At 39.6% G+C, this 19,458-nt stretch overlaps 1 protein-coding gene across 7 annotated transcripts in view; it reads left to right on the top strand.

Moving 5' to 3' along the window:
• Nucleotides 1–1,992: 1,992 nt before the first annotated feature.
• Nucleotides 1,993–19,458, top strand: part of LOC148016174 (putative plastid-lipid-associated protein 4, chloroplastic) — a 114,064-nt gene continuing 96,598 nt past the window's right edge. For all 7 annotated transcript variants that reach the window (XM_087664029.1, XM_087664032.1, XM_087664030.1 and 4 more), the window contains exon 1: nt 1,993–2,451. In XM_087664029.1, the coding sequence (XP_087520155.1) occupies nt 2,152–2,451 (300 nt within the window). In that variant the 5' untranslated portion in view covers nt 1,993–2,151. The remainder of the gene's footprint in view (nt 2,452–19,458) is intronic.

Below are 19,458 nucleotides of genomic sequence, written 5' to 3'. Positions count from 1 at the left end.
CATACATTCTCAAGACACATAACAAATGTAATAGAGTAGGATAGAACTTACATTTTTATTTTTTGATTGCTCATAACAAATGTAATGGAGGAGCACAAACATACATTCTTATAACTCAAAATCAATGTCAAAGACCAGAATAATGTTCTTGTAGTACGTACATCCTTATAGGTTATAATCGATCTACATACATAGCTAGAATAATCATTGGTACATCAATAGTGCAAAACATTATTTGCACTATAGTTGCATATAGCCCTAAATCCGATTTAATGGTGCAAAAGTTCCGTATAATGGGGAGCAAAATTGCAAGGTGTTTTGGATTGAACAGTGATGAAGCGCTCCAAATACTCTTCGACGCCTCAGATCCATGCTCCAAATGAGGAAATGAAGGCCACTTGTTCTGGTTAACTTGCTTCATCGAACGATATACGGCTCATTTAAAAAAAACAACAACTACAGTCATCTCCTTTATGCATCATAGTCTGCGATATATTCTGCATATTCAATCGTAGGAAGTTATAGGGAATCAACACAATTGCTTACAACAAAAGAAAACACACCTTGATCTAGACTATACGTACATCGACAAGAAAATTGACCCACGGAATCTGAGACAAATCACCACATCCAGATTACATGTACAAGCAGTCCCAGTAGCACACTGACCTATACAACCAACGTCCTTTGCTCTGTGGTGGTGGGCAGATGGACTCGAATGCAACTCCAAACCTCTTGGTTGTTTGTGAGAGGGAGAGGCGGACTGGGCTGGGAGGCACACATAAAAGATGGAGGCATAGGGATTGCGAGAGAATAGAGAGGGAGGGAAATGTGGTGGATGAAAGGGAGGGAGGCAGAGAGATGGAATATGGAGATTGTGGAATATGCAGGGGGAAATGTGGTAGATGAGAGAGAGAGAGAGAGAGAGAGAGAGAGAGAGAGGAGGGAGGTGCATTCAATGAGCTAACTGAATACTCAGACGGAGCAGGAATGGGGCGGGGTGGGACTAGCATCACGACGTCTCAAGGAGGTAAAACGATGGGTGAGACGGTAAAACGCCTAGGTCCTTCGGAAGGAGAAAAGATGGTGGGCCTCCTTGCCACGTAGGCAAGGAGGCCGATTCTTAACATGAGCCACCAACATGTCACTTGTTTAGCACATTACATATTCAGTTGTGTGAAGGGGGGAGAGAGAGTCACCAAGAGCTATCGCAAAGGGGAGGGAGAGTCGCTATGGGTCTAAACATCAATAATTAAATATTATTAAGTATAATTATTAAATTATATATATTTAAATACAAAAATTAATATGCATACTTATATTTATTATATTAATTACATATAATAAATATAATAATGATGATATATATGGCATAATTATATGTTGATTCATTAATATATATATAAATTATGACTATCAATAAATTAATATAATATATAATATATTAAATATTAACTATTAATACATTAAGTAATTGCTAATAAAATATGTATAGTATATATGTATAAAACAATTAACAAATAGGTTATCGTATATACGTATTATGTATTGTGTATTGATGTTAATATATTTGTATTAATGATAATTGTGATATATGTATAATGATACAACAATGCAATTGACTAAGTATTAAGTATTAATATGTCAATACATTATTAACAAATGATAAATAACTGTAATTTAATTAAAATATTATACATAAATCATTGTGTGTGTGTGTAGAGAGAGAGAGAGAGAGAGAGAGAGAGAGAGAGAGAGAGAGAGAGTAACAATAATTTATTCTCAATATAATTTATGGATTGTCAAATTGATGTAAAGTTATAGGTTCAATGTGAATGTTACAAAGCTCCTCACCAATGTGTAAAAAGACCAAAGCAAACCTTGCTTCTATATGGTGGGGACACCTCCTTTTACACACACAACTAAGCTCACGTTGGCTTCCTTAATTTCCATTTAGTATTTAGTATACTCTTTGCCCATGTTCTCTATTCTTTGGAGTAAGGGAAACATCCTTTGAGATTGTCTACCTAAAAAAGTTCAAGCGTCGCCAGGTATGCCAATCGGAAGCTTTCACGCCACGTGGCTGGCCTAAGACGCATCTCTCTGCGAGCATCGCTGCGACTCTGGAGCTTCCAGCGAGACTGACTAGAAATGGCCTCCCTAAAACTCTCCTCCATCGCCCCCTCGCCAGCTGCAAAATGCCCACAGGCCGCGCCCCTTGCTGCCCCCCGCAGGATTGCTCCTTGTCTCCCCTCTCATCACTGCTGCAACATTGCACCACCTTTGCTGCAGGCCTCTACCTCGAGAAGCTTGTCTGTGCGTGCATCCATCTTCCCTTTCGCCAACAAGAAGAAGGACAAACAGGCTCTGAAAGAGGAGCTCCTGCAGGCCATTGCTCCCCTGGATCGTGGAGCGGATGCCTCTCCAGATGACCAGTCGCGAGTCGAGCAGGTCAGAGAATGCTTTCATGTGTCGGTCCCATTTCATCAATATATTATTATCATAATAATCATCTTCACTGTCTCACTATCACACATTCCATTTCTCGCAAAACAATGCCTTTGAAAGCATCACCGTGTTAATTCGATTCACCACACGAAAAGATTCATAGAAACCTCATAAAAATATTCACATAAGATTTGATAATTGGAAGTTGTATTAATATCTTTGTAGCTTCTATGCATCGCCAAATTAGGATGTCTTGGTAAATTGATAGGGCTCAGCCAGGAGAGAACATGGAGCCACCAAGGGAGGCCCAAAAATTTGTGTAACCTGCCCAATCAGGATTGATAGATTACTGCAATGTTAGTTCTTAACTGATATCAAGCCCAAAGGTATGTTAAAAGTATTATAGGAGAGACCTGAGAACTTGCATACCGGTGCTTAATATTGAGAATCTTTGGGGAAAACTAAAGATGCAAGCTAAATGAATGTGCAGCGAAAGAAGGAAGAGGCCTAAAGAGGATCTTAGCCAGCTATGCACTCAGCTCAGTTAGCTTGATTTGAGAGATGACTAGCTTATTGGATTAGCCTAACTTATCCTCAAGGATTGAAAGGAAACTAGCCTAAGGGTAGGGCCACACCAAGTTCTCCCTTCGACAGTGTGATCCTCTTTTCTGTGCTGATAACCCCTGTTTTGTTGTTGCTGATAATTCTCAAGGCTGGCAGATTTGCATTTTGCTGTCCAGCTGCTCCCTGGCATCACATGTGGCTCCTATAGGCAGTCTATATCCTGGGGGGATCTATGTTTTGCTGATGCAGACCCTCCAGTAGCAACGATTGCTGTCATAGCAGGTTGCCTTGCTGTTCTTCACCTCCCAGAGCACACAATTACTGCTGGTGATCATCTTCTCCACTTCGACAGCACATGAGGATTGTCTTTCACTCCCTCTACAACTGGCTGTCCTTTTTTCTACAACATCTACTTCGACATCCTATTGCCCAGAGGACTGCGTTTTGCTCCCTCCATAGTGCAGATTCCCTACATGTGCTGCTACTTGATCAGCCAAGACAATGGAGTTCTCTTAGAGCTTTGTTCCATTGTATTTGCACTAAGCATGATTCAGAGTTCAGCATTCTTCACTCTCCTTCTTCTTTTGTGTTTTTGAGACTTGAGTTTCTTTGCTACAGCGTTTGCCATACACTGCGTTTCTCTTGGCAAACCCTATCGTTTCTTTACAACCCATGGTTGTGCTCGAGGTCTATGGAGAATTGGGAGGAGTTTTAGGGGGATCACCCTTGTCCTTGAAACAAGACTCGACTTGGGCAGTGGCAATGAGAATAGTATCTATTAAGTCACTTAGAAATTACCTCTAATTAATCATGTTTTCAGGCTCTTAGAACAGTTCTAGAGAGAAGAATTAAAGCAAATGAAATGACATTCTAGAACTATATAGGACAATCAGCTTGGAAAGCTCTATAAAAAGGGAATCATTGCTCATTGTCACTTTTATCTCTTATCCCCCACTTTCACATGTCAGCTTTTTCCATCATCTCATTGTCATTGCCATTAACAGTAGTTTTCAGCTCATTATATTGGACTATACTAAAAGTAAATACATAACGGAACACATTTTAAGCCTGAAAACGTCTACTTTACTTGATATCAAAATATCGCATAATGCACACAAAACAAGTAAATATGCGCCTAATTCCAATGTCCAAAATTCAAATGGCAAATATAGTTGTTGCTCTCAATGGGAGTGTCTACCAATGCAAATGCAATGAACTCATTAGTGATAAATAGCTGCCTCGTTACATGACTGTTCTTCCTAAGCTGATCCAATTGTCACAACACATAAAAAGATCAATATCCTTTTTAATTAATTTATAGGGTAAATTATTTATCAAATTTGTTTCCTTTGCAATTAATAGATTTCTAGAAAGTGCATTAGTGCTGGTCTTTGATGACCACCAAGAGAGAGAGAGAGAGAGAGAGAGAGAGAGAGAGAGAGAGAGAGAGAGATTTGATGACGAGTTTAAAGACCAGTTGAGGATAGCAATTGAAATGCTTGTGCAATTGGCAAAAGATCCTCGGTTTATGCACTTTTTGCACCCCTTAAAGGAGGGCAAGAAAGGCAAGAAGAGGAAATCGTCTTCAAGAGCTTTGGGACAACAAGATGGACCAAAGAAAGAGCCAATACAAGAGCATGATGCTCCAAATGTGGGTAGTGAGTATAAGCAAATGATGCGAATGGGGCAATTGAAGCATATGCAAGGCTAACTTGGAAGTGCCAATCCAATGCTTTTTGGACAGCAGGGTGTGCGTGCAATGATGGGGTAGCTAGGTACTTTGATAGTGGCACTAGTTTCTAGGCTATGGTGGGCCAAGGGCCATACATGGGGATGTATGGCACAACTCCTTACGGTATGTAGCAACCAATGCATGGGGTGCAAGGCCCAATTTATTTGGTTATGGTTGGTAATATGCATAACGCCATGTATAGCAATGTTGGCATGATGTTGGGCCATAAAGTGGCAAGTTTAGCAATATATATATGTAGTCCATTGTGTTTGGGACTCATGGTATTAGTGTTGATTATGCAAATGCTCCATGTAATGCGGGTCATGAGGAAAAATGCAGCTGGTAATGCTTGTATGAGGGAAATACAACTATTAATTCATGCAATGTATGGGAAAATGAATCTTGGTATGGTTGTTAGCATAGTCACAAGTGATGGGAGATGGCGACAGTGGGATATGACGAGGATGGCCAAAAATAGGGAATGGCGGACCGGGACGGCATTAAAAACATTCAAAATGTACTTAAAAATTAACGATTTTTTGAACTTTACCTTTGTCCAAAACATGCATAATTAAAGTAATATACAAAAGTATAACTTAATACTACTTTATACAAATAATTGTTAACAGTGAATATGATACAAATAGCCTAGGGGACCATCCCCCAAGGCAAGTGTGATGCCCATTAATTTTTAATAATACAGTAAAAGTAAGTTGTAGAGAATGCCAAGTACATATGTCATGGCTGATTTGACAAGTTAGCATTGAAATGAAATTTCAATGAGTACAAAGTTGAAAGATATAAAAGCAAGATATGACTGAAGTAGATAGTCTACTATGATAAATTCAAAATGTCAAATGATAAAAAGAATCAAGACTATTGCAAAAACCAAAATGTCAAAATGGCATATACTAAATGCCAAGGCCCAAGATACATGGGGGCTAATCAAAATGGGCCATTAGTCATGCCATGTCTGCAAGCATCGCTTGAAAACCTCCTTGTCACGATGATCACTATGATCATTCTCATCCTCATCTTGGTGGTGCTTCTTTGGCTTTTTGGTCTGCTGCTCTTCCCACTTCACAAAAATATCAGCCTTTTCAGTTGTGCTTCTACTATGTATATGCAAGTTGGTACTCACAAAAACCAAATCATTTGCCTTGTGTGTGAAGGTGATTTTTTTTTTTTTTTTCTTTGATGCTATCTGGTTGTAAGAGCTCCATAATTGCTCCAAACAAGATGAACTGACTGTTTGATTAAGTATGTGAATGGCCAAATTTTGCAGCTCAGGTCCATCAGCACCAAAATCCTCCTACCATAATGCTGCCCTAATCTTAAAACGGTCCACAAGTGCATTTGGACAGCCAAAAGGTGCCTTTTTGCATCAGGCTCTAAATTCTTCAATTCAATCTCTCTATCATCTTGTCCATGGCCTCATAGACCTTGCCAATGCATGGCTGCATTCTATCCACAAGCCGCAACAAATGCATTTTTGGCTGCACCATAGCATTAATGCGGTTCACATCCTCCCAAAACACAAGATTTTCTATCAATTCTTTGCATTTTATCCTTGTAGTAGTGATAGCCAATGGCGAAGAAGTCAACTCATCACTGTTAAAGAGTTGTCTTAGAGTACCATTGCATGTGCTCAATTGAACCAACATAAGGAAATGAATAAACCGAGTTTCAGAATGTTTTAGTAGCATTTTGTTGAACTTCTTGTTGAACTCATGGCGCAAGAACTGATGATTTAGCACAAATGACACCATCAAATTTGATTTGTCAATGATAGGCTGTATTCGTGGCAACCTTTCAATGTCGTTTAACAAGTTCTTCAAATAGTGAGCCATGCAATAAGAGAGAGCAATTTACAGATAGACATTTTGCAAAATACCACTTGCTGCCTTATTTGTGGGCTCACCATCAACAACAAACCCCACAACAAGATCTCTCCTAATAAACTCCATTGCATCTACTCACTCAGCAACAAGTATATTAGCTGATTTTCTTGTTGCCGAAGTGTCGATGAAATGAAGTATATCTCACCTCGAGAGTAAGTAACCACCCCATGGATAGATCTTTTGTGAAAATCACTCCATCCATTTGCACTGAGTGACACATCATTCTTTTGCCGTGCACACCTAGTTTTCTTAGCTGCTTGCTCTACTGCTCTACCACTTGTCTTTCCCTCTCAAACAATATGGTATGCAAGGTCTCTGATGAAAGGGGACAAGTTGGGCCATACTCCCTAATCTTTTTGCACATTGCTTTAAAATATTTAGACTTGCAACATTGAATGCGATGTGATCATGAAAAAAGAATCGTGCAATGGTAGCATCAACTTCCTCGTTTTTTTGTGTGGATCCCAAACAACCTAAAGAATGCGCTGTTGCCTAGGAGGATAAGTCGATGCTTGCCCAATAGATGCTCCTATTCCAAATGCATCTCAAATAGATGATGTGTGACTAGCATCAGTACTAGATGGTGCATGAGATACTTGAGAGATCGATACCATCGCAAATGCAATAGAGTCAACGGTTGATGGATGTGGTGCTCTTCTCACCAAAGATGAGGCTTGTAGCCCTACATTCTTCTCTATGAGCTCTCTTGTCTTCTTGGGAGTCACCTTGGGGCAATATTGCACTTCATACCCTTCAATGCACAAGAAGTGAGCTCGAACTTTGCTTGTCCCACTTGTGCAAAGATACGGTCACAACTTACACATCCATGCATGAGATCCTCCTCCACTTCTGGGGCACTCAACATGCATCTCATTCCACCAAGACCATGCATTGGTTCTTCCGCCATGACGATTGCCTCGACGGGAGTGGTTATCCCATGCTTGGGATGTTTATGCCATGAGATGATCGAGGAAGTTTGAAACTTGAGAGAGAGAGAGAGAGAGAGAGAGAGAGAGAGAGAGAGAGAGAGAGAGAGAGAGAGAGAGAGAGAGAGAGAGAGAGAGAGAGAGACGTTTTACGAAAAAAAGAGAGAGAGAGAGAGAGAGAGGAACTGAAAGTTGAAACTCGGGGCAGCCTACACACTACAACAAATAGACTCTAGAGGGGGGGAAGAGAGGTTTTGGCTACGGACAAAAAGTGCTTAGACCTGGCTGGTTCAATGGCGAGTGACATGTCACAAGTTGTAGGATTTAGAAAGTGCAAAGGGCTGGGTTGTCAAAAGATGATGTACCAGCGAGACTGTAGGGTTTGCGAGGAGGAACATAGAGTGAACTCGGCAAACATGGAGAGGAGAAGAGAAGAGAGAAGAAACTCTGATGAATGGAATAATGAAGTTTCGAATCATGGAGTGAATGTGATACAAGGGAACAAGGGTGGAGTAGCACAAGGAAGATGATAAAGACAGCCACGAACCATGAACCGCAATGTCCTCTTGAAGGCGTGTGAGGGTAGTGGAGAGGCTGAAGAGAAGAGGTGATGGACTGAATGAATCAGCTGTGAGAGAGTGGCCTATAAATAGGCATAGTTAGTCTAGGATGGCGCCCCTTTTTGGGGTTGTAAACCCTAAACGCAAAACGCAGAAACACAAACTGCGGATGAAGGGTTTCTCAACATGGGTGGGTTGCGTTTTTTGTTCAACTCAAACTTAGAACTAGTAGGCACATGATCCACTATTGAATCGGTTGTTTTTTATTTTGTGTTTATCTATTTGTCACCTTGGCAAAAGTCCAACCTTATACCAAAATATTAAATGAATAGAATAATTGTTATAATACACTAGAATCGGTTTCTTGTTCCCGTTCGTCACTTCTTGCATCCCCAAGACGACTGCTCCATGACATGTCCCTGTCCGTCACTTTGTGGCACCACAAAATGTGACGTCACCTACAAATGTGATGGGTCCTATCATGTATCCATCTCGGGTATGGTGTCTCGACATTCCATAGGCATGCCTTGCCCGTTCCTTGTGACTATGGTTGGTAGCATGCAAATTTCCACGTATAGTAACATTGCAATGGTTCAAAGTATGTAAACAAGAATGTTTTCTAATGCATCTGTTACTCCTAGCATGTCAGGTACACGAGGGGCTCGTCAACTGGATGCAATGTTGCATATTAGTTAAGTTAGAATTGCAGTAATGTGAAAGTATAAAGCATTGCAATGCTTAAGCAAAAAAAAAGCCTAGAAACTAGTGGAGGTTGTTGAGTTAAAACATGCTTTATAGCTGATTAGCATTTTTAAACAGCCCCAAAACACGCTTAATTAATGAAAAACACAAATTATGTGCATGATTTTTGAGAGAGTTTCATTGGTCTTCCAAAACTCTAATTTTTGGGGCACCCTTCAACATCTATAAATAGATAGGTTGCTCACCATTTAATCTCATCCTTTTAGTGTAGATTTCAACCATCAGCCGGCACCCATGTGGCGGTCTACCCTTTGCGACTGCTGTTACTCTTCCATCAGCCTTGCCTAGCACCTTCCTACCTGGTTGTCGCCCACTATCTAGTGTCCTTCTCCATGCTGTGTTTGGACTCTTTTGCCATTGCCATTACACAGTCTACCTCCTTTAGCCTACATCTGGACACTCCTTCACCAAGCGACAGTTGGCAGTGATCTCCCACACCTTTCGGAAATCTCCTATTGCTTTTGTTTGGCCTTCACTCTACTTGGTAGTTGGTGACCTTCCTTCTCTAGGCAACCCTTCTATTGCTATTTTTGTAGCTTTTTGCTGCCGCCCTCATCATCAATCATCATCCTCTGTAGTTGCCGCAGTTCCTAGACACTTTGGTGATTAGCGTTTGGTGTTTTGACACTCCGATACTTTGACACTCCGATACTTTGACACTCCGATTAGTGGTCATAGCACTTGGGATCCGTCTCTGGTGGATGTTAATCTTTGATACTGCATCGCTTTACCCTTGGGCATTTTGTATACTTTTACATTCATGTACAACATTCAGTCACTTCAGAGTTTCTTCTCTCTCTGTGTTCAAGGCTTGAGTTTTTGCATTTAGGGTTTGAGGTTTGTTTGTCTCTGTTTGAGTCTTTGTGTTTCAGTCTTGGTCATACATGCTGTGTTTCTTTAGTGCAAACCCTAGCATATCTTTACAAAGGCTTTGAGGCAAGTGAAGTTAGAGATAAAGTTTCCATGTGCTTCTTGGTGAAGTTATTCGAATGCATATATCCTTATAAATATTCTCTACAGGCCTTTAAAAGCACTTTAGCCATGTAATTATAGTTTTATTATAGCAGCAAAAGATGGTATAGATGTTATCCCAAATCTAAGAAAAACACTATCTTTGTTGCCTATACTATGTTTACCAAAGGCAGAGATTAAGAATCAAGCAGTACAACTCAAGAGAAGTCCTATTTGAGCATCAAATTTTCATCTCTAGCTTGATGCCATGTTCTTGACTATTATTCATAGTAGTCCTACATCAATCTCATTAGTTGTTCGTCGTCTAGGAGGTTGAGTTTCCATTTGTAGGTCGGGTTGCCACAATGTGGTTTCCTCCAATTGAGGGTGAGGTTCCTGTCCATGGCTAGTTATTTCTCTCAAGTAGGTTGGTGAGGAGGGTAATTAGATATCTTGTGGTTCTCATGATTTGGTAAGGATTCTCTCATGTGTGCCTAAATCTCTTCTATTCATCCTCTCATTTTCTCTATAAGTTCCATCTGATTGCCTAGGGTCAGGGTACTCTCCTACTTTAGCACCCCCCTTCTCAGTATTTGGTGTAAATGTCCCTCAATTTTAGTTGTTAGAATTTAAGTCCTAGGTCTTCAATTTTGAACACCCATCCCAAGGCGGCTGCCAAAGTCCTAATTTATGCTGTAAATTAGGGTTTACAACAAAGATTGATTGAAATCTCTTTCTCTGGCTCAAAGAGTTGAAAAATGCTGAGATAGCTTGATAGATGGCTGGGGGATGAAAGAAAATGCTATAGAGAGAGAAATTTCAGAGTTTCACCGCGAGAAAAACTGAAAATTTGCTACTTCCCTGCTTAAACAGCCATCAAAGTTGTCGCCTATAGCTTAGGACCATGAGAAAGATTGCTGCCCTATCCTGTATGCTGTCATTTGCACTAGAAGGACCTTGGGTTGTTGTGACCTTCTCCTGGAGGGCTCCAACCTGCTGTCACATGAGATGCTATAGGACTAATTCCTGGTGGCTGCAAATCACATTAGCAGCCTCCCCTTGCTCTCTAACAGCCTTCTCCTCTCTCACAATGGCTGGAATAAACCTCCACGAGCTCCTAAAAACGTTTTTCCCACTTGCATGGGCAAGTTTTGCTAAGTGGCAATATTCTAATCCCATTTTTCAGCATAATCTAGCTTGTTAAATTAATTTTTATAATATTAAATTTGAAAATAAATATAATAATTATTCTAGTGCTTCAAAAAATTAATCTCACTAGCCAATAATTAAATTTGCTAGGTCAATTTGTTTTCCAAGTATCCTTGAGCAATTATTGACCCTTAGATTGGCATTGAATAATTAATTAATGCCTAATGCCTAGTCTCTAATGTTACCACTAACACTAGTGGCCAATAAATTGATCTAGGCCTAGTTTTGACACCTAATACCATCTAGTACATATCAAGCATAACTTATTATAACTTTTGTCTTTGGCATCCACTACATTCTCGAGATCCTTGGCTTGTTACCATGAAATAGCTGCCATGTGCATCACATGTGCTAAACAACCTTGCACATTTGATTAATACCTTAATCAAATGATACGTCAAGATTAGAGCATCTCAAAATTTCATGTTCTCATGATACATGATCAATTAGCAGCAAATCTCTTTGCTGAATTGGCAAAGGATCCTTATTTTATCCGATTTTTGAATACTTCGAAGAAGGATAGTAAGGGTAACAAGAAGTCACCTTTTACACCTTTGAGATAGCAAGGTGCACGGAAGGAAATGCCAAAGCCTTTACTTGAAGCTCCCAAAGATGCTAATGAAGCAAAACAGTTGGTACCTATGGGGAAGAAATGCAAATGCAAGGCCATAATGGAAGTGCCAATCCAATGGAGTGATAGCATGATTTTTCATGCTATGGTTAGATATTGACCACATATAGGTATGTATGGTACAAATCCTTGTGGTATTATGTAGTAGCCAATGCATGGTGTGCAAGGCTCAATATATTTGGGTATGGCTGGAAATGTGCAAAACCCTATGTATGGCAGCATAGCTTGATTCTTGGTACAAAGTAGCATGTTTAGTAATGCATCTACACCCCCCAATGTTTATGGGGCTTAAGGAATGAGTGCTGGTTATGCAAATGCTCCGTTTGGTGTTGGCTTTGATGTAAATTCAGCAAATGCACATTTTTTGTAGTAGCTAGTGTATGACAACTTTTGATACCCAAAGGGGCAGCAAAGGACTATGATGAAGGTGGAGAACAGTAAAGTTTGAGTCCTTCAGTGCTGCACAAGATAGGTTGAAAGCTTTGACTTTCATTTAGTAGCTTGATGTTCATCAAGTTCTCAAAGATTCGAAAGACAGCCACTTTCTTAAAGGGGAATCCATTGCAGTGGTGTTTCACTTTGTTGATGCAAGGTAGAGCATCCTCAATATGGATACAATTCAAGCAAATGCTTACATTGAATTGGTTGACAAGTACCTTTGAGGTGGACATTGTGACAACTTGGAATAAGCTAGATGCTAAGAAATGCAAGAATTTGGAGCAATACAATAAGAAGTTTTAGGATGCTTTATTCCCCGTCACTTCTTATCGCCTTGTACCCCTTCATGAGCAAGTGGAAAAATATGTATGTGGGTTGCCTAAAGGAATTGGGGATTTTTGCATTAAATCTACTATCTCTAGCATGTCTCAACTCATAGAGGCTACTGCTATAGGAGATGCTTTGTTGCGTGGAAATGATTTTGGCTTTTTAGAGAGTAGGAAAAAGCTGAATAAAAGGTTGTTTAAGGCTGAGAAAAGGAGCAGATCTGAAAATCAGTCTCAAAAGAGGCCAAAACAGCAAAGAAAGAGCTCGAAAGCATTGGCACAATGTAAATAATTGATGGCTGTTAATAAATGCTTTATTTGTGAACATGAGGGTCACATTGCAAGGGACTATCCCAATAGGTAGTAAGTTGGAAAATTAGGAGAGTCACATTGCAAGGGACTATTCCAATAGGCAATAAGTTGGAAAATCAGAAAATTAGGGAGATCCTAAGGGAAAAAAGCCCAAGCGTCGGTGGGATTGGTATTCGATGTTGTCAGTGATTGGCCCAATGATGATGCAAATGAGTTGTGTAGAGCTTGGAACAAAATTAAGGATCAGTATGCATTGATATTCTTCGATAATGGTGTACAAGCTAACTTAATCTTTGTAGACATGGCAGCATGTTTAGGCATCATAGAGGATGAGATGGAATCCATAAGGGAAGTTGGAATGGCATGCAAAGGTCATGTAAAGTTTGTCACGCTACTCATTGAAAAGCTTTGATTGCATATATAGGGATATGTGGATCGTGAAGAGTTTTTTATTGCTCCTTTTGAGGGTTGTGGTGTATTGCTTGGTATGCCATGGGGTCACCATATGCATGCAGTGATTGACTCGTGTAAAAGAGATTATTATTCAACATAAGGGAAAGACACTCATACTTAAATGCAAAATTGAAAGCAGAATCTATCCTTGTATGTGCAATTGCCATTTCTAAAGTAATGAAAAATCATCTTTCAGCGTACTTGGTTTTTTTTAAGATTACAATCCAATCAAACGCAAAGTTCTGTATTTGAGGTTAGGGTAGTATATCCCTTAGACGCTCTTGGGCCGCGAGGCCACACAGGGTGGTTTAAGGTGTGTAGTAGAGGTCTGACTAGTGCCGTAGAGCTAGTATCGGGCCCATTTTAGGTCTTGATAGGTGGTGCATTTGCCGAGAGGTGCTAATTAAGTGGCGGTTTTCAAATCTAAGTCGATAGGGACTAGTTTATCAGTGTATGCTAAAAGACTGTGAGATAGATCCAAAAGACCATCAAGTTGAGCTTCAGAAGGAAGAAAGTGTATGTTGATTGCTTTTCTTAGCCACTTCTAGGATAGCTACTGCCTGAAAGGCATGAAGATTATGATATAGATCTTATCCTTGGAAGGAGCCCATCTAATAAGTCACCCAATAGAGTCAGTGCAACCTAGTAGGAGGATATTATGAGTCAAGAGATTATGAGAAAAAGGGCCGATTCAACCCAATCCATCTCCTTTTTGTTCTGAGTGCTTTTGGTGTAGAAAAAGGAAGATTCATGGGGTATGTGCATTGACTATCGTGCTTTGAAAAAGATCACAATAAAGAACAACTTTCATATCCCTCGGATCGATGATGTTATGGATAGATTGTAGAGGCATTCCACTATATAGATTTGAAAAGTGAGTATCATCAGATACTCATTAGATTGAAGGATGTGCCTAAGACAGCTTTCATGATACCTTTTTAGTTATATGAGTTCCTTGTCATGCCTTTTGGACTTGCAAATGCTCGTGCCACTTTCAATCGAATTATGGATTGCATCTTCAAGCCACATAGAGAATTTGTGGATACTTTCTTTGATGACATGATTGCCTATTCAAAGAATAAGACAAAGTTTAGAAAACACTTGGACATTGTATTCAATGAAGTGTATAAGTATAGGCTGGTTATCAATGACAAGAAAAGTGAATTCTTTTTACATGAGATTTACTTTTTGGGATATATTTTATCGGCGAATGGCATTCGTATAGACCTTGCAAAGATTGAGGTAATACGATCATGGCCACCTTTGAGAAAAGTATATGAGATCCGCAGCTTCGTGGGGTTAGGTTCTTACTGTAGGAAGTATGTATACGGGTTTGCTAAAATTGGATCTCCATTGTATGCTTTGCAAAAGAAGAATGTGCCATTTAGATAGACAGCAGTGGAAATTTCAGCATTTCAAAAGTTGAAGGAAAAAATAACTTCAGATTCTGTGCTTGTGTTTCTCGATCTAAGGAAGTCATTCTTGGTTCAGTGTGATGTATATGGTAATAGTGTTGAGACTGTTTGCTATGCGGGATGGCCGAGTTAGGGCTTATGAGAGTTGTATTCTCCACGGTATAGAGAAGAATTTGTAGGCTTATGAGAAATAACTCTTGGTTGTAATTCATGCATTGTCTACGTGGAAACATTATTTGTTGGGGGTTGATTTTATAGTGCAAATATACCATGAGACTTTTAGGTGCTTTTTGATGTAGACAAAGTTGTTAGAGAAGCATACGAGATGGGGCAAATTTTCTCTCTATTTTTCATTTTTAGATTGTACATATTGATGGTAAAACGAATGTTATGGTTGATGCGCTATCACATAATCCACCAATTTCAGCCATAAGCATGGTTTATCACACTGAGTTGGATTCCATGAAAGACCAATATGTTGTTGATTCGGACTTTGCTAATGTTTATGATCAGCTTTGCAATGGCCAGAGGTATGAGTACTTTGTGCTTAGAGATGAATTTTTAATGATGCATAGATGATTGTGTGTCACAAAGCAGTTGAGACCTAGAGTCAACGTTGAAAGTCATGCTCCTTCGTATGTAGGACGCAGAGGTATTGATACCTCAGTCAAGGTAGCGGAGTATTTCTTTTATTGGCCAACTTTGAGGCATGATGTAGAGCAATTTGTCAGGATATGTCTCGTAGGTCAAAAGGCAAAGCATGATAGGCAAAAGATGCCGGGCTTGTTGTAGCTGAAATCAGCCTTACTTCTTGGAAAGGGTGGTAATTCCATGATTAAGCACTTAATTACAGCAATCGGCAAATAAACATAAATTGAAATGCACAATTTACCTTAATAATCTTGGATATTGGACACATTGTTGGCCCCAAAATTGGTGCCCCTTTCGGTATTTCTTTAATTTGATTGCTAATGGAATGAGTACAAGCTGAGATTCACAATCTCCTTTGCTATTCCAAAAAGCCTCTTTGCTGTAGCAACAATTAGCAATCAATTCGAGCCAATTGCCCCTTGATTTTTGACCGAGGACTTGCACAAATGGAATCACTAACCAGCCAAATGCTGCCCCAAATTACAATGAATGTACTGACATCTGAATTCCTTGATAATTACACAAATTTTAGGTGTTGAATTCAGTGTACGATGCCTTCACCAATTGACATGGGTTCTGAGGTGGCTGTCAAACCCTAATTTTTGTGAAAATTTAGGGTTTATAGCAAAGTTATCTCTAAATATCCACCAAATTTGGCTGAATTTGCTCAAAATGATTGAGAAATGTTGAGATCTCTTGAGAATGGGTTGGAAAAGGTGAGAAAAAGCCAAGATGAGAGAGAAATCTAATTTTAAATTGAAAATGTACACTTCACCACTTTAATAATTAGACATTGGACATCCTATTGACCCTAAAATTGGCACTCCTTGTGGTATTTCTTTATCTTATATTGCAAATGGAAGGAGTATAACTGAGATCCTCTGATCTCCTCTATTAATCCAAGTGCCTCTTATTGTCAAAATTGACTAGCAAGTGTCACGGATATGCCATGATCAAGTGTACAGATTAATTCTTGCTCATGCCATATGAATCCACACCCCATGCAATGGCATCCTTAAGAGGACATCCTCGAGCCAACCATGCGAACCCACCTTGCCATGTCATCATAGAACCTTTTAGAAGATATGCCATGTCATCGCCTACATCATCTCAATGATGTCATCATGGACATTCTAGAAGATCTTCAGTCACCCTCCAACACCTATAAAAGGAGGGGCTTGCCATAGAGCTCCTCAATCTTGCCAATGCCAATCTTAGAAGTTCAAGGAGTCCATACCTCCATGTAAGTAACTTCGAATTGCAGTTGTAGTTTTTATCTAGTCTTATCTTGTCTTCCATTATACTCCTGTTGTCTTGTCACTGTAATCTCGTAGTATAAGATCTTGTCTAGTACTGCCTTGTATCTTATTCATTCCCGTCAAGGGAGATCTTGTAATTTTGATATCTTGTATCCATACCTACGGTCCCGTGTTGTGGAATCCTTCATATCCTATTAAGTCTTATTGTCTATACCTATGGTCCCGGGTTGTGGGATTTTTGGTATCTTGTTAAGTTATCATTGTACCTTGTGCCCCTATGTGGGATTATCTTGTAATTAGAATTCTTGTAACAAATCTTGCATCTAGTCTAGTCTCTCGAGTAGAGTCTAGTGCTCCCATAACAGTTTGGCAAGACTACTTTCTAGCCCTACTAAGTACCATGGTGGTGACCCTTGAAAGAATCGTGGCCTCCCTTCAAAACCTCCAATAACAAATTCAAGACTTGAATAAATGACAAGCGCAACTTCAAACAGAACACCCTATGTATCTAGGCCTTGCGCTTTAACAGATGCAAGACCAAATCCGAGACTTGCAGAATAGTAGAAAAAGTCATCAGATGATTCCGCGTGTTTATAACCCCCTAACAAGAGAACCCAAGATTAGCATGCCAAAGAAGTTCAATGGAGGCCATTTGAAGTTCAGGGGATTCCTGCAACAAGTAAAGCTCTATATCCGCATGCAATCGGATAGGTATCCAGTGTTGATGTAAAGGTCCTTATGCGGCCCTTATGCTACTCTTGAGTGTATATTACTTTACACATGTGAATACACCCTTGTGGGTGTAAGTGTACCATACCCTAAATATAAATACATTCTTTTATTCTTTGTGTGTACTGCACTGGTACACACCTGTCCCTTGACTCTTCACTCTCACTCATTGCTCATTCAACAGCTGCACACACCTCAATTCGCGTGCATATCTTGAGTACTTCCTCTCACACTTCAAATTGGTATCAAAGCATTGGAAAATGTGTTTGTGTGCTCGAGGACCAGTGCAGGCAATCATTGCAATCGTGACCAGCTGTGGCAGGCTTTGTGCAGGTGTCAGCTGTCAGGGAAGACAAGCGGCAGTTGCGACAATGTTTGCAGCAATTGTGACAAGTTTTCAGCAAGTGATAGGCGTAGGGATTGGCGAGAGTTGGCGAAATTGGTGGGCAGGTCTAGCCGTCAACGACGTGTAGGTCTGGTGGGCAAAAAGGCCTGGTCAATGTCACGATAGGTTCATTTTTCCTCTATTTTTTATTATTTTGCAATATTTTCTTCTCTTTCCTCTATTGGATGTTCACAAGCGCAAGCACAAGGCTCAGATCTATGCAAATTTACATTCTAAAATTTGGGGCTTTTCCCAGATTTGATAGTGGGCATGCATAACAGTGACATTTGACCCAGAAATTGCAGACATTGTGTGCATATGCCCCGGAAATTTCAGGTTTTTTCATGTACAAGTGAAATTTTGCCCAACTAAGCCAATTTCATTGTAATTAATGCACATTTGGACCTCGAAATTTGGGGGTTTTGCAAAATTTGTGAAATTTCTGCAACATTTTCCCATATTTGATACTCGGAAGGATGTATTGATGCAATTGGGACAAATTCACTGCAAAAATTTTGGGGTTTTTCGCATTGATGATGCATTTTGAGCCGATTTGAGCTTTAATAGTGAAATTACAGCAGATTCACTGCTGAGTGGGAGAACTTGGGATGTTTCAAATGTTATAAAAGGAAAGCTTCTCTTGGTACATGTATTGCTGAATGCTCATTATGCAGTGAAACAGTGGTGTATACAACACTTGGGTTATTGCACTTGTGCATTATGGTGATGTATTACTGAATTGGGAACTTTCATTTATGCAAATATATCAGATTTGATCTGTGTACATTGCAGCAAAACATTTGCTTCTTGGACACCTTGGAAGTACTTGTGTATATTTGCTGTTACATTCAACAACCTTGCTATTTGTTGAAAGTATTCAGCATTTTATTGTAGTATTTTATTGCTGAAGATGGCTGGTAATGCATCTACATTTGATACAAAGAATCTCTTTAAGATTCGTAAATTTGATGGCAATGGCTTTGATATTTGGAAAGATCATATGCAGGGTATACTTTTTCTAAAGGATTGTGATGATGCTTTGGCATAACATAATCCTGTTGCTTTGTCAGATGAGGATTGGGCTAAAATGAATAAAAAGGCCATTACTTACATTAAAATGGTTGTTGTACATAATATCTTGTTTGATAGCAAGGGACTTACTACTGCTTATACAGTTTGGGAGAAACTCAAGGCTACGTATGAGAATACAACTCCTGTCAATTAGGTACATCTCTTGCGGAAGTTGGTCAACTTGAAGCACGATGAGTCTAAGCCTGCCTTAGAGTATTTAAATACTTTCACTGGTATTTTGAGTCAGTTATAGGATGCAGGCTTACCAGCTTTTGATCCTAAATGAAGGGCTATCTTCTTGCTCATGACTTTGCTTGATTCATGGGAATTATTGGTTGTGTCATTGAGCAACAATCCCAACTTGACATTTGATGGTGTGTGTGGTTCTATTCTCAATGAAGAGATTAGATGCAAGGCAAGTGGGAAAAACAATGGATCAGCTTACAATGTAAGAGGAAGAAGTGAAGAAAGGTCAAATGCTGCAAATAAGAATAAAAATCGTAGCAAAAGCAAGAAAAAACAGCAAGATGTCACTTGTTATCAGTGTGGATGCAATGGGCATAAAAAGCTCAATTGCAGGTACTATAAAAAGGAGCAAGAACGCAAGAAGTATGCTAATGCAAAAGGCAAAAAGAATGAAAAGGATTGCAACTCTACCCCTAAAGAAACATTAAAAAAAAAGTGGTATCTAATGTTGTTATTGAGGAGATAGAATAAGATAAGGATGCTGATTTT

This window comes from Lygodium microphyllum, chromosome 23 (assembly GCF_053477565.2).
Source record: "Lygodium microphyllum isolate KBCC chromosome 23, Lygodium_microphyllum_v1.1.10, whole genome shotgun sequence".
Classification (NCBI taxonomy): Eukaryota; Viridiplantae; Streptophyta; class Polypodiopsida; order Schizaeales; family Lygodiaceae; genus Lygodium; species Lygodium microphyllum.
This window is presented reverse-complemented; position numbering and strand designations above follow the sequence as displayed.